At 38.4% G+C, this 24,131-nt stretch overlaps 1 protein-coding gene across 3 annotated transcripts in view; it reads right to left on the bottom strand.

Moving 5' to 3' along the window:
• The window catches only part of COL25A1 (collagen type XXV alpha 1 chain), a 452,093-nt gene that overhangs the window by 90,792 nt on the left and 337,170 nt on the right, over positions 1–24,131 (bottom strand). For all 3 annotated transcript variants that reach the window (XM_036409348.2, XM_045589089.1, XM_036409357.2), the window contains exons 11-12: positions 16,715–16,741; positions 14,277–14,321 (exon numbers count right to left, since the gene is read on the bottom strand). In XM_036409348.2, the coding sequence (XP_036265241.1) occupies positions 14,277–14,321; positions 16,715–16,741 (72 nt within the window). The remainder of the gene's footprint in view (positions 1–14,276; positions 14,322–16,714; positions 16,742–24,131) is intronic.

Here is a 24,131-nt window from a genome sequence, read left to right as displayed (position 1 = left end):
GTTTTCACACACTATTCATGATTGTCTTGTGAATAGTTGAATTATCATCTACCAAAGTTAGGTTTGAACCTGTTTAATCTGTCACGAATTGTTAAATACTTAGGCAATTTCCAAATTTTTGCTATTAAGAATAACCACCTCTGCAAATATTTCTTAATTGCTTTCCAAAAAGGTTCTGAGTTTTATGTTACTTTTCCACAATTTCATCAGCACTGGAAATCACAATTTTAATAATTTTTGGCTATTTTAATTAGCACAAAAGAGTTACTGTTGTTCAGTTTTGCATTTATCACTTGTAAGGTTAAATATTTTTATGTGTTTACAATTTAAATACATATTTCATAACGTTTTAAAGCTAAAAATTGAATAGGCTTTTCCTAAGTGAATCAAAAGAGAATAAAATGAGGACGGAAAGAATGACTTATACAACTTCACCTTTTTAATAAATTATAATAAAAAATATTAACTTAGATTAGGAGGTTTTGGAACATTTTGTTGTTATACAAACTTAGTTTCTTGGGTTGTGAGAAAGAAACACTGAATTTAGTGAAAATTTATTATATGTCCTATTTTGGGCTTTTTCATGGGATATAAAGATGAAATAGATGTGGCAGATATCTGTGTCTAAAGAGATTACTTTTGAGTAAGAAAAAAATAATATATAAAAATAGCTTGGGACCCCTAATTGAAGTCATAGACTATTTAAAAAATATATTTTTATTGATTTTTTTAGAGAGAGAGGAAGGAAGAGGAATAGAGAGATAGAAACATTGATCGATCAGCTACCTCCTGCACAACCCCCACTAGGGATCGAACCTGCAATCCTGGCATGTGCCCTGATCAGGAATCGAACTGGTGGCCTCTCGGTTCCTAGGTTGATGCTCAACCGCTGAGCTATACTTGTTGGGCCATAGACTATATTTTTAGGCAAACTTTTCTTATACTTTATGAAGTATGAGGCACAATATAAATCAAAGGTAAGTCTTAATGAAGAATGAAGCATATGTTATATATGGTGTTCATATTTTCTGATATATGAGTACAAAATATAATTATCATAAAGTTTCTTCAAAAAAGTTATAACATTATATTGCTACATAATGTAGTAAAAATGTACATATGCAGAGAAATATATAAAAAAAATACAGACAAAAGAAAAGGGAATTAGGTTTTGTATGTGTATAGAGAGAGTATCATTTGTTGGGTAATCCATCCATTTTTTTTCTGAATGCATTTCACATTCACACATTCTGAAGGACAATCTAAAAACAGAATAAAGAGAAACATCAGCTAACATCTTAATTATAGGTAGACTGATGGGGTTTTCTCTAATATACTTTAAATTCTAAGGCTATTCCCAAAGGACAATTTGCATATTCAAGCTAAAAATAAGTTGGCCTGACTTTTGAGAAGGATGGCTTTTTTTCTTTTATTCTTTTTACACCAAGCACTCTTTAGAACTCTAATGTAAAACATAATTCAGGGCTTTTACTATTATTTCAGATACAACTTGAAAGAATACTTAAAGATAGAAAAGAATGCAGTTTTCTCATGTAATTGAGTGCTAAAGGGAGATAGGTTATTTAGCAGAAATATCACTAGCCATTACTCAATCATAATTGTTTTTCATTCTGGCAATGAGAGTGAGTCATAGCTTCACATTTTTAGCATAATATAATTTTACATTCACGTGTCAAAAACAGATTTGCTTCTGTTACGTACTGCATTTTCTTCAAGAACATCTAAACAGAAGAGAAAAATAACTACAAGGAACATGGACCAGCAGTGGATGGAGTGTGATACTGAGCAGAATGTGGCATCAGACTTAAGACTGCTGGAATTGGTGGTGTTGGTGCATATGTGCAATAAAATAAAGACTAAAAGTGGGCAGGAGGCCACAGATTCCTCTCTAAAACACTTGCTGTGTGGGACCTTTGTTCCTGGCAGTGACAGAATGCTGAAGGATCTCAGTAGCTTGCCTAGGGAGCAGGACTGGCCCTGAGTCATTCTTCCCCTATGGGCAGCCATGGTGAGGAGTAGCTGTCCCTTTTTTAGACTTCAGGGCCTCAGAGACTTTGGCAGCAATTAGATAAACAATATTTGATAGAGGAGGATTCTTTAAAGGTGAGACACCCACCCTAGACTTCAAATATAAGTGTTTGGGGAAGAGGTAAGAAAATGGGGTTCCTAATCTCCATTTATATGTGTTCTCTCTCTCTCTGATTTAGTTTTTCATTCTAGTCTCCTAATGGCAAATCAGTATGAACATGAATTTGAGTGAAGACAGAAGGTATAAAATACCAAGGTATTTTACCTTAGCATTTATAGAAATGTAGCACGACACAACAATCTACACTAATAAAAGAGAAATATGAAAATTGCGTGTACCACTGCAACACCCAACAGCCAATCAGGTGTGAGTATGCAAATCAACCCAACAAAGATTGCATGTTTATTTGCATACATAGGCAAGGAGCGGTGGGGCAGGACTCCTGCTATGAGGAGGAAGGCGGGGTGTGGAGTGGGGGGTGTAGGGAGCTACAGGAGCAGTGCTCCAGCCAGAGAAGAGAAGATTGAAGGCTCTGGCCAGAGCAAAGACTGAAGGCTCCGGCTGGAGTGAAGGCCTGGGTCCCGGATGTCAGAGGAAAACTGGTGCTGGCAGCCAGGGGAAGGAAGGCCTATTGCACAAATCTTCATCCAACGGGCCTCTAGTACAAAATAAGAATCTTAGCTCTAACCTTCAAGTGTTATCAGTGCTCTAGGACTGTGGTCGGCAAACTGTGGCTTACGAGCCACATGTGGCTCTTTGGTCCCTTGAGTGTGGCTCTTCCACAAAATACCACAGCCTGGGTAAGTCTATTTTGAAGAAGTGGCATTAGAAGAAGTTTAAGTTTAAAAATTTGGGCTCTCAAAAGAAATTTCAATCGTTGTACTGTTGATATTTGGCTCTGTTGACTAATGAGTTTGCCAACCACGTTGTAGGAGAATTCTTGGTTGTACCTGTGCACACTTGTGTGAACTCCCATGGGTACCCACCCCACAGCTTAAGAAGTTTGACTTAGGGGAGACCCAGTTGACACTGATAACATATAGCTTTGCTCCGCTATCTTTTAGTAAGTTTGTGAGTGGTGGTCTGATGAACTATTCATCCTTGGAAACAGTTCTTCTATGTATGTTACCTACACCCATTTTACATCTAAAACACAGCCCACGTGTATATTGGAGACATACATATGCCCCCTTCTTACAGGGGTGGCTCCAGAATCTCATCACTGCCAGCACTCCCTCTGCCCATTGCCTCACTTTCTCTATTGCACCAATTACCACCTATGAACGTGAATTTGAGTGAAGATAGAAGGTATAAAATACCAAGGTATTTTACCTTAGCATTTATAGAAATGTAGCACGACACAACAATCTACACTATAAAAGAGAAATATGAAAATTGCGTGTACCACTGCAATCGCGTGTATCATTTTAAAAGGTGTTTTGTCTCCCTTACTATGAATGCCAATTTGGAAAATACAAATACAAAACACCCAGTAAAGTTTGAATTTTAGATAAACGACAAATACTTTTTTAAGTTCAATATATCCCAAGCAATAAAAGGGATACAGTCATGTTAAAAAACTATGGGTTATTTACCTGAAGTTTAAATTTAACTGGATATTTTATTTGGCAACTGCCATCCCCATCCCCTCGCCACTACTAGAATAGAAATTTTGTCTATTTTGTTTACTAGAAACTGTTCCTGACATGTAATAATTGTTCAGAACATACATATTGGAGGAAAGAGTAAATACAGGAGATGCAAATACATTAAAACTACATAAAGATGTGAAGCGCTTATAACCCTTCCAAAAATGGAAAAGTGGAAAAGCCCTATAACCATGGTGACAACAGAGGGTTGTCTCAGCTATAGCAGGACCCAGGAAAAAGAAGGGAGAGACCTTAACCCAGCAGGGACACCTCCAATCATGCGGGTCCATCTGGAAGAGGGAAGGGTGGAGTGAGTGTGGAGAGGAGTCCCATTAAGAACTGGATGCCAAGAATGAGCTCAAGAAAGCCTCTGAGCCCCTCCAGGACTCTGCAGGGGAAGCGTGGCTGCCCAGGACTAAAGGATCCAACAATTCTGCCTGGGGGTACAGAGCCTGGGCCGCCATAAACAAATTCATATACTCAGTTATCTCCCCTCTCTCCTCTGCTCCGTCCCTCAGCCATATGCCTCAGGGGAAGGGTGAGCAGTAGCCAGGGCAGTATTGGTTATATACATTAACAGGTCATCTAAAGTTTCCAACACATGCTTTCAGAACTCACCCAAGTATCATCATTTACCTCATGAACTCACGCTAACATCTGCTTTTCCCTAAGCAGAAACATACACAAAAGAGTGAAATGTTTTAGGTGAACCAAACCTCATTCTTAACAGATGAAGAAACACATTCAGAGAGGGGCAATGACTTCCCCAGAGGAACTGGCTGCAAAGAGGAAAATGTGAGGTTAGAAGCTGGTCTTTGGTTTCTCATCTTGTGTTCTTTCTATTTGAGCAACTTGTGTTCAAAAATCCCATTCATTTTGATGCTTCTTTTCTCCTTAATTTTAGCATAAACTAGGAGAGAGGCTTCAGGAAGCCTCCAGTCCAGTCCTATGTTTGCCACTTCTGGTCCTGGGACATGGAGCTAACAGCTTGAGTTTTTGTGGAGTCTGGTTTTTCTTCTATGCAGAGTGCAGGGGTGAATTAAATGCTTCCTCTCTCCCGGCTCTAAAGAATTAAGACTTGGTTTCACTATTATTATTATTTGTTGTTGTTGGACTAAAGATGTCACTGGTGGCTTCTTACTTCTCAGACATCTGATTAAACTTGGCTCAAGTCCCGGTTTCACAGGTTGTGGAAGTCCAAGACCTGCTCTCCGGTCCCGCATCTGCAGGTGTCCCCTCTGTTTTGCCCCAGACCAATTCCGACATGTCAGTCAGCCAGTGGCCTGGAGAACCCCACTCTCCCCAGACCTTCTGGGAGCTCAGGACCAAATACCTGGTGTTCTCAGGAAGCTGTCACGTCACAGAGCATGCAGTCCTTCTTCATCTTCCTGCCTTTTCCTTTTACCCCCTCCCATCTCAACCCCTCCCTCCCTCCTTCTTTCTCTTCCTCCCTCCCTGGGCAGTTCTGGGAATTCAGCTTCACTCTCTCCCTCCTGTTCAGCAATTTTGCAAAAGCTTCTACTTGCATACCCAATCCCCACTTCTTTTTCTGTTTCTTTCCTGGAGGTGGAGGGGGCTTTGTAATATGGCGAAAGGAAAATCACAAGGGCCCTGGCCTGGGTGGTTAGGGTTGGTCATGCGTCAGAGCTCTGGCCCCCTTCAGAGGACTTTGTTTTGTTCCTCTAATCAGCCAACTCCAGCCCTAAAATTAGCTTCTCTCCGTCCGCATTGGAACTATGGATACTAATGAGTAGGAAAGTAGGTCTAGCAGCCAGGAACTTAATAAAAATATTCTATTTCAGATAATGTACTGAAATGGGTCTTAAACTGATTAAAGTAATAACTAAACTAAAGCTGATAATCAAGCCTTCATTATGTTTTTTTTTTCTTTTTAAAGTACTACTGTCTAAAATTGTAAAATAAGAAAACATGATAGTTATAACAATGATATTACAGTATGGACTATTTCAGGAGTAAGTCTGCTGGTTAGCTCTTTTTCTCTTAGTTTTCTGTACTGTTCCTGAGATGGAAATATACCAAATATAATTTGAACAAAGAAATTTAAATGCAGACGTAGTAAGAATTTAGGGGTCACAGAAAGTAGTTAGGTTGAGCTTATTTGGATGAAATTTAACGCAGATGAGATTATCTACCTTGAGCACATCCCTAAAATTTAAAGGTCTGGGTAGGAGTCCATGGCTGCCCCCAACCACCCCACAATGCCAGTGTCCTCTCTCTTCCCAGCCCCAGCTCTCCAGTTCCGCAGGAAGAGCCTTGGGGTTGTGTGTGAGCACAGCCTGGGAGTTCTGCCCACAGATCCCACTGGTAGCTGCTCCGAAGCCACCCACAGGCTTAGGAGCACATACCTGGCTGAGCAGCCCACCCTTGGGAATACGGACTTGGGGACAAGGCCACTACAGGTACTGGAAGCAGAATCAGGACCATGATGGAGGGATTCCTGCGCCCGGTATAATCTAGAAGTGGGGAGATTGGGCTGTGAGCAGGCATGGCCCCGTGGCCTTACAGACCCCACACTCCATGGGGACAAGACCCATGTATCAGAGGGACAAGGGGGGCCAGACGTGGAGCACCATGTGCTGGGGTCTAAGAGAAACACTATCCAGGACTTCCTGCTTAAGAAAGGTGCAAAAGTGGGCACACACCCGCCAGGGCATAATGCCATAGAGGACGGTCTTTTCTGCATACAAGGAAAAAATTGTTCTCTGCATGTATTCTCATGGAAAAAAAGGGTGAAGAACAAAGAGATGTTTTCAAAAGACAAAATGTCAGAATGGATGACGGGGCACATGTGAAGTGGGAGCGTTTGCTAGGATCGGGTTAAACAACGTTCAACACAGCCGTCAGCTCCCTGGCTGCACGGATCTCTTCTAAATTAGACAATGCATGTTTCTTTCAACTCTCCATGGGACTGGAAGAAACTCAGTGGAAGCAGCTAACCACTGTCTCCAGTTCACCGAGAAAAATAGTCTGGACTTATGTTATATTTGGATAAACAGTTATATTTATTAATTTCAATATTTTTTCTGATTACACTTTGAGGTAAAAATTATAATCCTCATTTGACAAACAGAGAAACTAAGGCTCAGAGAAGGTAAGTGACTTGACCAAGGTCATACAAATAGTGACGAGTGAGCTGGGGCAGAATTTAAAATATTTATTTATTTATTATTTATTTATTTATTTATTTACTTATTTATTTATTTTCTAAAGTTTTCCATATGTCTCCTTTTTCCCTGTTTAATCCCTGTCAACCGCTTACCCCTTCAGCCATTCGCACCGCGGGCAAGCCCCACTGCCCCAGTGTCTATGTCCATTGGTTATGCTAATATGCATGCATAAAATCCTCACACTTACATCTGGGGCAGACCTCCTGACTCTGAAGCTGAGCTTACCACAAATATCCAATGATCTTGGGCAAAGCACTGGTTCTTCCTGTGCTCCCCTCAGTTTTCTCATTTAAAAAAATAGACATTATACTATACCCACCTCCTAGAACAGCTGTGAGGCATAAATGAGCAAACATACATAGTACATTTAGGACAATGCCTGATGTTAGTAAGTGCTGAATAAATGTTAGTAATGGTTATATACAGCATTCTTCCTTCTTGGCCCTGGGCAGAGAAGACAGAGAAGAGAATCCCGAAAGGGATGCAATTCCTCATACATTAGCCCCACTGATGCCGTTTCGAATTGGGGAATGGTTACTGTCCCTTGGGGAACATGGTATCAAATGGAGGGAACTGGGTAGATGTTAATGTGTTATGATTGTCATAATACGTTATTGCATGACAGCTGACTCTCTAACCACTGAGATAAACCGGCCAGGGCTGTTCTTGTGTCATTAGATCTGACCTCTAAGTGATGCACTTGGTTTGTGAAATTTGTACTAAAAACCTAGCTGTCATGTCTAAGTACTGAAGCCTACTGATAGGTTCTCTTCCCAATGCCAAGTGCTGTACATCTTTTAAGTTTTCCCTAAAATCACCTCTTCAGGTCCTTTCTTGACCCTTTGCTCCAGGCCAGGCTGCCTCTGCTTCTCCACTGTGGTACTTAAGAGCACTACAATTTAATAGATTTTAGTAAGAATGTTCCTTTAATTTCCATTGTCCTGACCTGGCTGGAAATTCCACGAGGGCAGAGAGAGCTTTAACGTCTGTGCTCCGATGGTGCTTGTATTTAAGAGTTAGGGCCGAACAGATGGTTGAAGAAGGCAATAAGTGAATCAATGGACACATCACATGTCAGGGAAGTTTTTTTTTTTTTTAAAGTTGTTAAATTATGTATGCAATTTAATGAGATCTAGTAAATTGGTATTTTTGTGATCCTTTCTATAATATAGAGTGTATTTTACAATGGAAAACAAGTGGTGTTGATGATGTCACAATACCTTCAGGCACATGTGCTTGGTTATGTCTTTGTTTTGCAACAGCCTGTGAGCAGCTTCCCTTCCTTTCACATCCCTCACCCCACCTATCCCGTCCCCTCCATTTTCTGTTTTCACCTCTCCCAACACTTAGTTTGATAGTAACATGCCTAGTCAGAGTGAGGGGAAAGTGGTTTTAAAAGTATGTTACTATCAATTTTTTATTTCGAGCCAGCATAAAATTACCCCTTTCAACTATATTCCTCTCTAAAGGAACTTAAAGTTAATTACATAAAGAATAGAAATACTGTTTGTCTCACTTAAGTAAAATTGAGTAAAAATTATTTTAAGAGTAATTTTATATTGTAAAAATGCCTCAGAATGTGTGAATCACACTCAGGGGTGATGTGATTTGAGGATATGAAATATCGTGTAATAGATGATAATGATGTTTCTTTAAGAAGAATGCATTCTATTGTTATACCTAGTTACTAGACGGAAAAAAAAAACACAACACAAAACGTATTTTTAGATTTTTGCTGCATACAACTGCTAACTTTAAAAGATAAAAAAATTAGTAAAAATAATGTAATTTTCAACTTTAACCTACAAAAGAACTAAAGTGCTGTAAGATACTTTTCTTGAATTATTAATTAATCTGGAATCAGAAATTAATCACTTCATTTAACTTTAAATATCTTTACTTAAAGTCTAAAATTGAAAAGTCATAAATAGATTGGGTAAATTCTGTTACAGGAAAATTTTAAACTAACCAGAAAACAAGCCGAACTACCGTGTTTCCCCGAAAATAAGACATCCTCCGAAAATAAGACCTAGCGCATGGAAAGATAAGACATCCCCTGAAAATAAGACCTAGCGTAACTTTGGGAGAAAAAATTAATATAAGACACTGTCTTATTTTCGGAGAAACAGGGTATAACATAGTTAAATCCTTTAGAGATTTAATTGAGTCTGTTTAATGATACAGTCAAGGTAGCCAAAGAAAAGAGGGTAGTCAGTGATTTTGAAGTTACATTAAAAATCAAGAATAAAAAATATTGAGTTCCTTGCATAACCCCCTGCATAGACTTTAATAAACAGCTTGACCTTTGGAAGTCTGAGAGCTTCAATTTATCTGCTCTCTGAATATGCTTACAATAAAAATGTCATGAATGTCAGTAAAGAACTGTGAGACCCATGGATAAGAGATGAAAAGGAAGTCTAAATACCATAACTGTAAACTAATTAAAATTTAATGTGACTTAAAAATCACATTGCTATCTGGGGCAGATTCATAGATGACACACTAATCGCAATTTTTAATTTATATTTTATTTTGAAGTCTTAAAATAACCCTTGAAAAATACACAAAACAAGATCACCTGATATTTCTCTTTTGCTTTGGAAGCAATCCCTGTGACTCTGGGACCTCAGAAAAATTCCAGCTTTCTTAGACAAAAATAACTTGTTTTTAATCTTGAAAATATTTAATATTATTTTTACAGTAACCAAGAGACAAGGATGTGACTTTCATGATGCAAAAATTAGACTTTGACTGCACTCTATCTCTTCCCCACAAGTTGCTTTTCTATGACATTTGCACAGTCCAATCAATTATTTGATTGCTGTTTAAATAATGTATCATCATGACTTACTGATGGATGCCAATTAATGTGGAAATGTGGAAAGTAAAAAGTATAGGGTTCTAAAAACACCAATTAAGAGATGAAATTTTAAAAGCTCTGATACATATATATTGTAGACAGCAATTTATTTTGTCAAAGGATGATTCAGTTTAAAAGAGATCTACCAAAAATCATTTTTAAAAGACTTCTCCAGTATATCTTAGAAGTAAGGTTTAATTTACAAATATTCATATGTATATTTGCATGTGTATATGTGGTCTCTCTCTTGGTGGCAGGGGCGGGGGGCAGGGGGAGGAGAGAAGGGAACCATGAAGTACAAATAAAATAGTAATTATACTCTGCCAAAAGATTTACTCATAAGAATTACAAAAAAGTTTGTGCCCAAGACAATTATCCTAAAAGGGGACAACATTTCCTATTTTTAGGTAGGATGGTGTTAAATCTGCTCTAACCGCTTCAGCTATTTGTTAGAAACAAATCCCAATTGTGGAAACAACTTCAGATGCTCACAGCTGGTTGAATTGGGAATGAGACAGGAGTGACTTTTCGCAGATACACAGCATCACTTAGGGACCGAGAGATACATTAGCACAGCCCCACTCTCATTTTACAAATGAAGCTGCTTCTCCCAGAGAGGAAAAGAGCCTTTCAAAGGCTGCAAACGAGGCAGAGGACACAGAGCGTCCCCACTCCAGGACAGCGCTCCTACGTTGTTAGCCCTTGCCAGTGGCTGAGCCTTCAGACAATGAGATGCGTCTTTCTCTTTCCCATGTCTGCAGTACTTACATCCCAGGTACCTAGTATGGGGCATGTGGTAGGTGCCAGGGGACAGAGAAACATTTCATATATATATATATATATATATATATGTGTGTGTGTGTGTGTGTGTGTGTGTGTGTGTGTGTGTGTGTATGTGTGTGTATATATATATATATATATATATATATATATATATATTTGCACATTATATTAATTGTAATTTTGCATATTATCTCCCTCTCATGAAGTCAACTGGCTTCTGCTATTACTTGAGACTAAGCCTAGGGCTCCTTTGCTGAAATGCTTTTTTTCCTCACCCGAGGATATTTTCCCCCCATTGATTTCTAGAGAGTGGAAGGGAAAGAGGAAGGTAGTAGGAGAGGGGGGGGGGGGGGAGAAACATCAATGTGAGAGAGACTCATGGATCAGTTGCCTCTGCATACACCATGACCAGAGCCGGGGAACGTGCAACTAAGGTAAATGTCCTTGACCAGGAATCAAACCTTTGGTCCACAGGTCAACACTCTAACCACTGAACAAAACCAGCCAGGGTATGCTTAAACTCTCTAATATACTACTATTATAGATAATAATGATAACATTATTGAGCACCTATTTATAATAATAAAAGGATCATTCGCTACTTAGACCAAACCTCCTTCTGAAATCATTCTGGAGGTCCTTCCTGACGAAGCCAGGGCCAGAGGGAAGCCCTGGTCCTGGGTGCAGGAGGGAAGCCGGTGCTGGCAGATGGGGGAAGGAAGGCCTACTCTTGCACCAATTTTCATGCATCTGGCATCTAGTAATATTATGTTGACTTTAGAGATATCATCTAGTTACCGCTGCCAACTCTGCACTTGTATTTTATACTTGAGCCTTAGAAACATCCGGAGAGCTATCCAAAGGAGGATGGGCCTTGAAGCATTCCCTCTCTCTGCCCGAAGAGTCCATGCTCCTCCCTTTGCCTCTCTAGCCTCCCCCCACCCCCGCGAACGCCCTCCCCGCACCACAGAAGAGTGCTCAGGAGCCATTTGTGATGCCTGAAAGAGCTAGATTGGAGTTCACACCATGTTACCGCTTATGTAAGTCTTTGTTCCTACTGGGATCTGAAGAACAGGAAGACCATTACAAAAACAGGAAACACTCAGATTAGCAATTAAGGTAACCAAAATCTAAAGAAAAGTAGTAAAAAAAAAAATATCTCCACCAAATTGATTCATCAAAGCCAATTACCAAGTTCGTGAATTTAAGTGGATGGAAAATGTTCCAGTAGAAAACAAACAAAACATTTTCTTAATGCAGTTTACTTTTCTTTCTTTTTTTATAGGAAAAAATCATTTTATTTCCTAGTTTTATTTTGTTTTTGTTTGTTTGTTTGTTTTACTTTTTTCCATTACTATGTATCCCCTCTATATTTCCTGGTTTTCATTTGGCATATTTCTTATGGCTCAGAAATCATTTCCTTCCTTAACCATTGTCTGAAAACTATTTCCTATGCATTAAAAGTATATCGGTGGAAAAAGTAAACTTGTAATGTGGAAAAAATGTTTTCTCAAGACAATTTAAAGACATTGAAGTGTTTTTTGTTTTTTTTTTTTATAAAAAAAAAAAAGTCATTTTAAGCTATCTTCTTAGAGAAGCAAATTCTAGAGATTCAAGACATACTTCCTGTGCTCTAAGGATAGAACTCTGTTTCCAACTCTGTTTTCCTTCTAAATGACCTGCTGTTTCAGCGAAGTGGACTCATTTTTTTTGCACTTTGTTTTCCTAAAGATGATATGCCAAATATTGCAAATGTTAGATAATGACTAGGATTAACAGAAATCCTACACCTCTGGTCTTAAGTTCTACGAAGTAGGAAAAACAATTTTAAATTACATTTTGCTGCTGCTACCTTCATAAAAGTGTGAAATAATTTTGCTTTCCTGGGCTTTACAGAAAACACTTTAAAATGCCACAAAGATGTATAACAAGACATAAAACTGCAAATATTAACTGTCTATTTCCTTGAAATATAATTTAAATGTGGTGACTAGGACAGGAAAATGTCACATTCCTTTCTCTTGCTAAGGAAATTGCAAATTTCCTTTGCAAAAATAAAATATATGCAGTCTTCATAAGCATATATGTGACAGTTTTAAAGTTGTCTTGTTTGAGGTTAAAGGTTCCTATAAATTTTCATGATTGTCTCCCTGTTGAAAAAAGAACAGAAACCAAGAAGAAACGGGGAGACACTAACCTCAGGTATAAGTTTGTTTTCTCACCAATGTTAAAAACAACATTTGTGCTACACCCACATGTTGTACTTTCTATACAGCCCAAGTTATGTAATTTTAAAATCCATCTTCCAATGAATACACTTTTGAACTTTTATTTGTTTCTCTCCTTGATCTGCCACGTTGCAGACAGAAAGTTAATCTTCTCTCTTTACCAGGGTTTGTAAAACAAATGGATACGCATGGGACTGAATGCCATGGGCAGTCCATTATTGATAAGCATGCAGTGTTTAGTTGGGGGATTTCAAGACACTATGAGCCTTGGCTGAGAACATTGATTTCATTTGGAAACTAAGGGCCTCCTTTCAAACATAGATCCATCAAATTGCCAGAATTTCACTAACATGAAATAAAGGAAAAGATGAATAGTTACATCACCGACATCAGGGCTTTCTGCCTATTTACTCATTCAATCCCCACACTGACCTTGTTAGGTAGGTAATGCTACGTCTCCTTTTTGCAGGTGAGGGAACTGAGGCCAGAGAATTCAAAGTTTGGGCCAAAATTCACACTGTCTCTAAGTGGCAGACCCATGCTCGCAGCCACTCAGTAGATTTTAAGCTGTGATTTTTAAAAAAAATTAAAAAAAAAATCTTATTAGAGAAGAAAAGATGAATTGGAGAAGGTCACAGGGTGGTTTATTTTGTGTGTAAGAATTGGGTTCCTTGTGATTTCAGAAATCAATCCAGAGTGCATAGATTTAAAATCCTCTGGGAAGAGAAACCGACAGATCACAGGCTTTCACAGAGCCAGTCCAAAACCTTTGAGGGGAACAGGCAAGGCCCCAGCTCAGCTCGCTGGCTCCAAAGCCTTGGCCCAGTTAGTGGCTTTATTCCCTGCCACTGGGGTTTTCCTGGTCTCTGTAGAGGTTCCAGATTGACAGGCCAGTCAGGACTTCTGGGGAGAACAGAATCCAGACCTAGCTGTGGGATACAGCTACATGTTTTTCCCCCACTAGTACTTATGTTGCAGGGATAAACGTATACATGCACATAGATATGTCTCTGTAGAGTTGTGAGTACTTTTTAAACTTTATTTCTGCCCCCCCTCATTATTAGCAGATCAACAGAAGTGTATTACCAGAGCTTGGCAAGTCTGTTTAACTCCTAATTTTGTTTATCAGTAAAAAGAGCTTGCTTCTGGATTCAGATTTCAATAGATTCCCACTGCAAGAATAAATTCTGTTCATGAAAAACAATACATATTGCTTTGGCCCTGACAAGAATAATGGGAGTGCATATATTGATCACAATTTGTGTTAAACAGCAGTTTCCCTATTCCATATATATTTATGAGAAAGGTACAGCTCTTACACAAATTATCAAAATAAAATGGAAAAATTTCTCTATTTAATGCATCTTCAAAAATTAAACTAATTTGACCATTAATTTCATTATATTTCAAAAGTATTTGTAGAGTTTTTATAAGCACATAAACTTATTACCAACATTACTGATTAGAATAATTTTGCGATTTTAGTCATCTCCTAACAACCAAAAATATAGCACTCACCTTCTGCCCATTCAACCCTGGAATTCCATGTGCTCCAACAGAACCCTAAGGAGACACGTGATTAAATTAAATTGATAATCACAATCACAAAATATTTCAATGCTAATTTTTTTTTTCAATTGAAAAAATATTTTATTCTTATAGTGGGAAAAATTAAAACACAATTTACAGTAATAGGCTCTGCAATATTTCTAAAATGCCAAAAAATCTAGACCAGCAAAGCAATCTGACTTTTAGTTATATATGACACACATCCTAGGTCTACTATATGTTTGTAGAAGCACCAAAAGATGCCATAAATACATGGCTACTTTAATAAATCCAGAAATAATCTTTCTGTTGTATAGGAAAAAAGTTTTTTATTTTATTTTATTTATTTTTATTTTATTTTATTTTTAAAAAAATATATTTTATTGATTTTTTTTGCCCCCCTCCCTCCCTCCTACACATACCCTCCCTCCCCAGAGTTTTATGTCCATTGGTTGTACTTATATGTCAACGCTAAATTTATAGTGTTAGTTGTGTCAGCCATACCTTTACCTTACCAAAACATATCTCGGAGGCTACGTTTTTCGGTTCTTAACCTCCATGTTTAAACAATCAACAAGGTAAGCAGGTTCATCAAGCTTTTTCAGAAACTACAGAGTTAAATTTAGCTGTTTCTCCATATCTACCAAACTGCAGTAAGATTTTAAAGAAAGTCACATCATAAATTGAGATCCACAGCTGTCACAAGGCCACATGGCTCTAAATTTGGGTGCTTTTAGGAAATAAACAGGCTTAGTTCCATCTGGGAAATGCCTAGCAGTAGCAGCAATTCTTGAATTTTTATGAATTTAAATACCACAAAACAAAAGGTAATTAAAATAACAATCACCTATTGCACAATTAGTCAAATAAGGGGCCCGTGTTGTAAAACTCAAATTTATTGTATTTACAACATCTCTCCCCAGACTTTAAGGGAGCACACTGAGCCGCATGAGTGTGACTGTGTCTTGCAAAGCAGACTGGAAAAAATGTTACAAATGTTAAACCCTGAGTAGGAATACCATGACTTCTGTACATAAAATATTAAGTGAGTGCGCATGCGTGCAGGCACTCGGACATGTGTGCATGAGCTATGGGGTCAACACCAATGGCTGGACATAGGTAGGGTGAGCTGAGAATAAGCAAGCTGTTACCTGAGGAAAATCTATGACATTGAACTGGATACAGTAACATTAACAAATGTTTTCAAATAGTGATGTCATTTCCCTCCATACACCTTCGTTTTAGGCTCTGGAGAAACCATTTTTGAAAAAAATGTACTTATTCTTTGCCTAGTACTAGAAAGCAGCTTTTTCATAGTCTATGTATGCTATTAAGTTTCTTAATAATAGTGGGCAAAGTTTAAAAAAACAGTAATTATAAACCTAAAATTACTCTATACATAAGTCGATTAAAAATACAGTCATTATAAACAAAACAAGTTGAGATGGCAAGTTTCTTAGTGCTTCCACGACTCGATTGAGTGGGTCATTAAAGTACTTCCAGAGCCTGAGGCAGTAATTTTATCCTGGTTGCATGTGGATTAGGCTAGCTTTACAATTTCACACCATGCTTAATAGAGACATTATTGCGAAGGACAGAGTGTTCCTATACTCAAGTTGTCTCACAACTCATTGGCTTTTACTTGGTTTGCAGGATTATGTTTCAACAGATGCCACATGCCCAATGCGTGGGGGTAAAAAGTCTCTATCTTTGATGGATTCCAAAGACAAAGATAATCACTTTTCCACCTGTTGTGATACAATTGTTTTCTTTAGTTTTCTACAGGTTAAATGTCCCTTTCCTCCCCATTTGGGGCGGGAGGTTGTAATGGGCAACTGGGACTTAGAGATACTTTGCTGATAGAGAGCCATCTACCTGCTACTGATACGTTTATACTGCACTATTGGTGTAATTTCAGAAATTCTAGACCCTCCCCATTAGAATATAATGGTCAATTCTGATGACCACGCACAATGTTGAAATGACCATCAGGAAGTCACTTTTCAGATTATCTCAGCAAAGGAAGGCACTCATGGGCCACTTGAGTACAGTCACCAAGCAACAAGTACCTCCTTTGATCTGATCAGTTCTGTGGGCATTTGGCAATCAGATGTTTGAGCAAGGCCATGCATTTCATTTGCAGCGTCATATGATCCTTCACATTCTAAGATGCTGCAATCAGTATTTAAGTTAAAAATTTAATAACCTACAAGTTTGGCAGTTAGCATAAAAAGAGTCTGCTCTAGATTGTCTATAATGAGATTGATTAGAAATCTAATGGCTCACATTCTATGTATTTTTAGGCTACATAAACCAGGCCACTTACAGTAGCTAATCTCATCCAATCACATGCTTAGCCATTAGGCAATGGGAGCATACTTACTTTGACAGTATTGTTTATACTTTACCTTTTGTCCTGGAGGCCCCATAGGACCCTAAAAAAATCAATTCAATTAACATATTATAACCATTTAAACTTAAATGACCAATTAAAACTATGCTATTCTATAAGGTTCTCTTAGCTGTGTTGATATGCTCACATTTTTATGTACATCAAGGAAAATGAAAATTTCAGTTGGAAGTATAATACATAAGAGATCTTTTCTTGTCTCTTATTCTCTTTTGAAGAACATTAAGCACATGCAGTAAGATTCTGACTTTTTTTCCTTAAGAAAGAATCATTGCTATCCCATTGAAAAACCTCTGTTTTTTCAAATGCCTGCAAATCCTTCACATCAGTCTCATAGAAAGCTCAGCTGTTGCTACGAGAAGCAGTTAAAATGCAAGGCAGTTCCCCAGTAAATGGACACATTCTCTGACTTCTGCATCTTCAAAACCTCAGCCAGCAGATTTGCAAAGAACATAGTTCAACAGTATTACAAATAAAAATATTTTATGCTATTCTTCTTCTTATGAAATGTGGCTAATTGACCTGCACAAACACTTGTTTACAAATGAGGGGATGACAAGGTCACTTGTGGCACCCAATGTGTGCCAGAAAAGGAACAAATGATGCTGTCAGCTGTTGCATAAACTATGGTGCTAGGGAGTGAGATGGGGGAAGAAGAAATATAATATTTAGGAAGATGAATGGAAATATTTACATACAAAATGGAAATGTGGCAGTTCTGAGATTTAGCAGTTTTCCAACTACAAAGTCTGTGTTGGGGTTTCGTTGGCTTTCTTTGGAACAAGGCATGGCTTTGGGGTGATGGGAAAGAGCACAAAGAGATGCACCTCTAATTCTGACCATTCACGTCTATTTCAATATTAAAATATTAAGCAATTTTTTTCATTTTTTTCAAAAATACTTTTAATTTTAGTATATTTTAACAAAGTTATAGATAATCTATCATTTCCTTTAAAGAGTTCTTTATACCATTACATTTAACTAATGGCTAGTTTGTTTTCAATGTGTTACATTTCAGTTCATTAGCATCTTACATTTATACCTGAAACACTGAAGCACTAGAGTGGTCATCAGAGGAAGAACTGGTCATACATAAGTTTTAGTAAAAAGTACGCAATGTTTAGGAACATTTGAAGAACCTGTTCCTCATAAATTATTTTGTAATCCTCACAGGAAGAGAGACAATTTCCTCATATAATCAGCTTCAGATTATTGAAAGCACATGTACAGTATCACCTTTATATATTCCTTTCAGATTTATTCAACCAACCAACTTCTTAATAAGCTTGTTACCTGACATATCTGTGTGGTCAGAATCTTTCCTACCCATCTCATTCCTTATATTTAAAATTCTCTAAGTTTTATTTAATTTTTAAAAATCCTAACCCAAGGACATGAATTTATTGGGTGAGAGTGAGAGAGAAACATCAATGTGAGGGAGAAACATTGATTAGTAGCCTCCCTTATGTGCTCCCACTGAGGATGGCTGGAAGCCATAATCCAGGTATGTACCCTGACCAGAAATTGAACCTGCAACCATTTGGTGTACCTAATGGTGCTCTAACCAACCAAGCCACCTGAACAGGTAAAATTCTCCCTGTTTTAGATTTTACAGAGAAATAAGGCTATCAAGTGTAAATTCCCTCAACATCATATATCTCAACATTTCAAACCTAGTGTACCTCCTTCCATTGTCAGAAGAAGAGGCCATCCTCCTCTACAAGGCAAAAGCATCTTAGAGACACTGGAATCCATCCTTGCTTCTGCCTTGGGGCTTTGAGAAAATCAATTATCCCTGCATCCATATCAGAGCCTCCTGCTTCCCACTAGTTCCTTCCCCTTAGCACATAAACATGTTTAATCATTTCCTCACTCGGGTAAATTGTTTGGGAAATGAATGTTAATGCTGAATAAAGTCAGAATTTGAAAGCTGTAGTTATAGATCTGAGAGTGAAGAAAAGACTTGGGTTTTATCACTGTCTATGATTCCATTTTTCCAAGGGTCTCCAGAGTATTTCACTTTTTAAAATGTTGATGTTAAAGAGAAAATCATATAACAAAAAGTACATTAATTCAATGTTTAGACTGAGACTGTATATGTTCAATTCAAATGGGTTTGTTTCCCATTACAAACTGAACTTTGCCACTTGAAAAAATATTGTTCACTAAAATTGAATATTTTATTATATTGATGTATAACCCTGGGAAAAATATGTCATATAAAATTAAGAGCAAATTTCAAATCAAATTTTTAAACTAGACACCAACACATTAATATCTGGTATTTTCTAATCTGATCTCTAATGGATGATCACATCATATCAGAGATTTGGAAAGATTACTTTAAATCTGAAATCCATAGAATTATATTAATTGTATATTTTAGCACAGTATTTAACGAAAGTCAAAGGATTACTATAAACGTAAAGTTCTTCACTGTTAGGAAACTACTGCCATTTTTGCTAAAATTTAAAAGTAAAAGCAGTTTTTAAAATATAACATTAATTTTGAATTGTGACTACATGTCTTGTGAATTATTCATAACTATGTTGCCAAGGATAAGATTCTCAGCTACCAAAAATCTGAATTTCTCATTTGATATCATTAGCAGGGAAAATGGTAGCAAGCCAAGGATAGTGTCATCCATTACTAGGAGGGGACCAGGAATAAAGCAGAGTTGAATATTTGACACAGACATACATTTGAGTAAGCATAAACACAAAACACACACACACACACACACACACACACACAATAGTTATTTTACTGATTAGACTTTGCTTTTATGTATGTGCTTTGAATAGCTTTAGGTTAACAAATCCATTTTTAAGTTAACTCCGGAAGTGTTAAAATATAATTTGAACCTTAAAATATGCTCATTTCAATATAGATTCTGGGTGTTGTGAAATATATCAAGCTTTTTCATTGAAAGATTCTACATAATGGCCATGCTTTTTACTCAGATGATAAAAACAAATGAGCCATTGCAAGTTTCACTTGTCTGCAGGTGAACTTTTACACCAAAGTTTTCATAGTCTTTCAGAAAAGACCTTGGGGGAGCTATGCCAAGTTAAAACTTATAAAAAACTAATAAATTTACACAGTGCACTTGATTTTCCTTTCTGTTTACCCCACCCCTTTCTAAAGATTATATGAAGTATTCGGTAGAATATGGTCAGCACATAAGTTAAAGAAATATGATAGTCCCCATTTAGTGACGGTTTTTATTGAAAGTGTGCTGCTCAGGCCTGAGTAATCCTTCACTCCTTGTGCTCCAAGTCCAACAGATACTTACTCAGGAATATGTTTTTGGGCCATCCTTCTTCTTCAGCAGCATTGCTAAGCTCTTGTTCAAACCATTTTCTCTGTCACATGGCTAATGGGACACCCACCCAGGGCCTCTCTGCTTTTAGTCTCCTTCCATCCTTTCTGCACAGCGCTGCATGAGCAAGCTTTTTTTTTTAAATATATATTTTATTGATTTTTTACAGAGAGGAAGAGAGAGGAATAGAGCGTCAGAAACATCGATGAGAGAGAAACATCGATCAGCTGCCTCCTGCACACTCCCTACTGGGGATGTGCCCGCAACCAAGGTACATGCCCTTGACCGGAATCGAACCTGGGACCTTTCAGTCTGCAGGACCGATGCTCCATCCACTGAACCAAATTAGTTGCAGCTATATAAAATCTTATAATATGTGGCCTTTTGTGTCTGGCTACTTTCACCGAACATAATGTTTCAAAGGTTCATCCCTGTTGTAATATTCCATTGTATAGGTGTACCACATATTGCTTCTCCATCCATTAGTTGATGGACACTAGGTTGTTTTCACTTTTGCCTGTTATGAATAATGGTGCTATGAATATTTATGGATAAGTTTTTATGTGGATATATATTTTCATCTCTCTTTGGTATATACCTAGGAGTAGAATTGCTGGATCATATGGTAACTCTATGTTTAGCCTTTTGAGAAATTGCCAAACTGTTTTTCAAAGCAGCTGCACCATTTTCCTTCCCCACCAGCAATGTATGAGGATTCTAATTTTTTCACATCTTGGCTACCATTTTTTATTTTCTGTCTTACTGAATCAAGCATCCTAATGGGAATGAAGTAGTATCTTATTGTGGTTTTGATTTGAATTTACCTAATGACTGGTAATGTTGAGCACCTTCTCATATGCTTACTAGTCGTATGTATATCTTCTTTAGAGAAATGTATCTTCAAGTCCTTTGCCCAGTATTTTTTTACATTTTTAAAAATTGATTTTAGAGAGGAAGGGAGAGGGAGAGAGAGAAACATCGATATGAGAGACATCGATTGGCTGCCTTCTGCATGCCTCTTACAAGGTGTCAAGCTCACAACTTGGGCATGTGCCCTGACTGCGAATCAAACTAGCAACCTTTGAGCAAGCTTTCTTAAAGGCTGATGCATTCCTGTCTTTCCTCTGCTGAAAAACCCTTCAGGGTCTTTCCAAAGCTTTTGAGAAAAGTCCAAGCTTTCGTAATAGCTGTAGTTCAACACGTAAGTCATACTTTCACATCTCCACATCTCTGGCCGTTGGTTTCTATGATGGGCTTTTTATATATTTGGTCCTCTTTTCCAGCCTTCCCATATGCAGAGCTCAGTGTCCCTCCCTGCCCCCACCCTTGGGGTTAGGTTTCCTTCTTTTGTTCTTCAAGGCACCCAAGGTAGGACTTCATTTATAGAATTTACCAAAAGGATTGTAACTGAGAGGTTACTTCTTTCCTGACTTTCAATGTGTTTATCATGCTCAGTAGCTGGTGTATAGTAATTTCTCAGTGAATCCTTTTGAGTTCCTTCATTAATTCATCTCTTTAACAGTGTTTGAATGCCAACTGAGGGTCAGGCAATGTTCTAACAGTGAACAAATTAAACAAAAAATGCACAGCCCCAGGACTTCATATCTACTGTAGTAAGTAGAGAATGACAGTAAACAAATAAAAATTGAAGTTGTGTGGGGTGGTAAGTGCTAAAGCCAATAAGGAGGTTGGGGTGGGAGATGTAGATGTGGTAGTATTTAAACTGGGGAGTCAGTGAAGGTCTTAGCAATAAAGTGACTCCTGGATGGTGTTTGAAGGCAAGCTTGGACTGCCTGCTATTAGGAAATGATGTTCTGTGTGAGCTTAGGCAGGAAATAAGCATGTAGAAGGTGAAGAATGTCCCAGGCAAGGAAACAGTAAGAACAAAGACCAAGAGGTGGGCACCTGCTAACACCTAGGCTACAGATGGGAGTAGGAGACAGGGCTATGGATAGGGAAGAGAGATCCTATTTGCATGGCCTTGTAGGTGTTTCTAAGCACAATGGTGTTTCCGTTGAGTGTCATCCTACATAATAAAAAGGTAATATGCAAATTGACCCTCACACCCTCACACAAGTTGGCCACCCCCATGTGGTCACAAGATGGCTGGCAGGGGAGGGCAGTTGTGGGCAATCAGGCCAGCAGGGAAGGGCAGTTGGGGGTGACCAAGCCTGCAGAGAGGGCAGTTAAGGGGGACCAGGCTGGCAGGTGAGGGCAGTTAGGGGTGACTGGGCCAGCAGGGGAGGGCAGTTGAGGGCAACCAGGCCTGCAGGGGTGGGCAGTTAGGGGCAGCCAGAACTTGCCTTCAACACCTCCCCAGAGGCTCCTAAAGCACATCAGTTAGAAAATCTGCATCCTGCTTAAATAATTAATACCTCAACTGCCAGTAGGGGAGGGCAGTTGGGGGCAATCGGACTGGCAGGGGCGCTGTTAGGTGTTAATCAGGCTGGGAGGGGGGTGGTTAGGTGGTGATCAGGCTGGCAGGCAGAAGCAGTTAGGGGCAATCAGGCAGGCAGGCAAGTGGTTGGGAGCCACCAGTCCCGGATTGTGAGAGGGATGGCTGACTATCAGGTTAGGCCCTAAATTGGCAGTTGGACATCCCCGGAGGGGGTGGGGGTGTGTGTGTCCCAGATTGGAGAGGGTGCAGGCTGGGCTGAGCTGAAGGACACCCCTCCTTCTGTGCATGAATTTCATGCACTGGGCCTCTAGTAAAATTATAAAAATGAGTAAGTGAATGCATAAAGTAAATCAAGTTTTTTTTGTTTTGTTTTTGTTTTTGTTTTTGTTTTTTTTCTTCTCACCTTCTTAACTGGAGCCTTCTAACCCTCTGGGCCTATTCTAATAACCTCTAGATCACATGTGTCAAACACAAGGCCCGCGGGCCAAATCCGTCCCGCCAGGCCTTACAATGTGGCCCGCACCACGCTGTCATCACTGCACTCCGCTGCGTTTCCATCACAATGACAGTTTATGACTGTTCAGTAAACCATTCAGCCCGTGATTTAGGCTGGATTTTAGATTTTGGCCCCTTCTCTGATTGAGTTCGACACCCCTACTCTAGATAGACCCCCTCCAAGTGCAAAAGTGGGTGGAAGAATTCAGTTCATGGCCTCTATGTTAAAACAGCAAAGCAAAAATCATCCTAGCTACACGATCTCATTAACACTCAGGGTGCCATACATGTGGATGTAGATATAGGGTTTCTAACGCACATCAGAAAGCCATCACGCAAACAGTAGGTAGTAGTATCAACTCAAGTTCATCTTCAGAGCAGAAATGAATGTTTCTATAACCATTACGCATTCGCTACACTTTCCAGATCATAAAAATTAAAAAAAAAAGAAATTAATTTAAAAGAGCTTTTTGTCGGGTAGATCACGGAATGGGAAAAATTAATGGATTTTTCTGACAAAACCGATGCTAGCACAAATTTGATTGAGGTATTAATTACTTAAACAGGATGCAGATTTTCTAAATGATGTGCTTTAGGATGCCTCTGGGGAGGTGTTTGAAGGCAGGTCGGGCTGCCTGCTATTAGGAAATGATGTTCTGTGTGAGCAGGGGCGGACAAAGTTCCTGTTCTGTCCCTGATGGCTAGCAGTAAAATGTGAAGCTCTGAAAGCTGCTGGTCATTTCTAGATACAAGAATATACAACCAGCTCCTGTCATAAAAAAACACAGTGAACAAAAAAGAGGTGGTCCCTCTGTGAAGGGGAGATAAAAGCCCCAAACTATGAAGCTATTTAAAATTATTTCTTCTTTTTTTTTGAGGTAAGAGTTTTTTCATGATTTAATAAAGTGAAGAAAATTATTTTTAAAGTCTGATTCCATAGGAAAGAATGATAACACAAGTAATCTAACTTGCGGAATCATAAAATGTTAGTATTGGACTTTCTCAAGGGTTTGGTGCAACAGACTTTAGTGACAATTTCTGAAAGATATTAACCTGGTCAAATACATGAGAAGATCTATAAAAGTGGTTTATAAAGAATCAGAGGGAATTAAACTTAAATAAAGGAAATTTTTCTTAAGGAAGATTCACTTCAGATGTACTTATATAAAATTGCACGTTCTACTTGGATGATTGATGAGG

This window comes from Pipistrellus kuhlii, unplaced genomic scaffold (genome assembly GCF_014108245.1).
Source record: "Pipistrellus kuhlii isolate mPipKuh1 unplaced genomic scaffold, mPipKuh1.p scaffold_m20_p_1, whole genome shotgun sequence".
Lineage (NCBI taxonomy): Eukaryota > Metazoa > Chordata > Mammalia > Chiroptera > Vespertilionidae > Pipistrellus > Pipistrellus kuhlii.
This window is presented reverse-complemented; position numbering and strand designations above follow the sequence as displayed.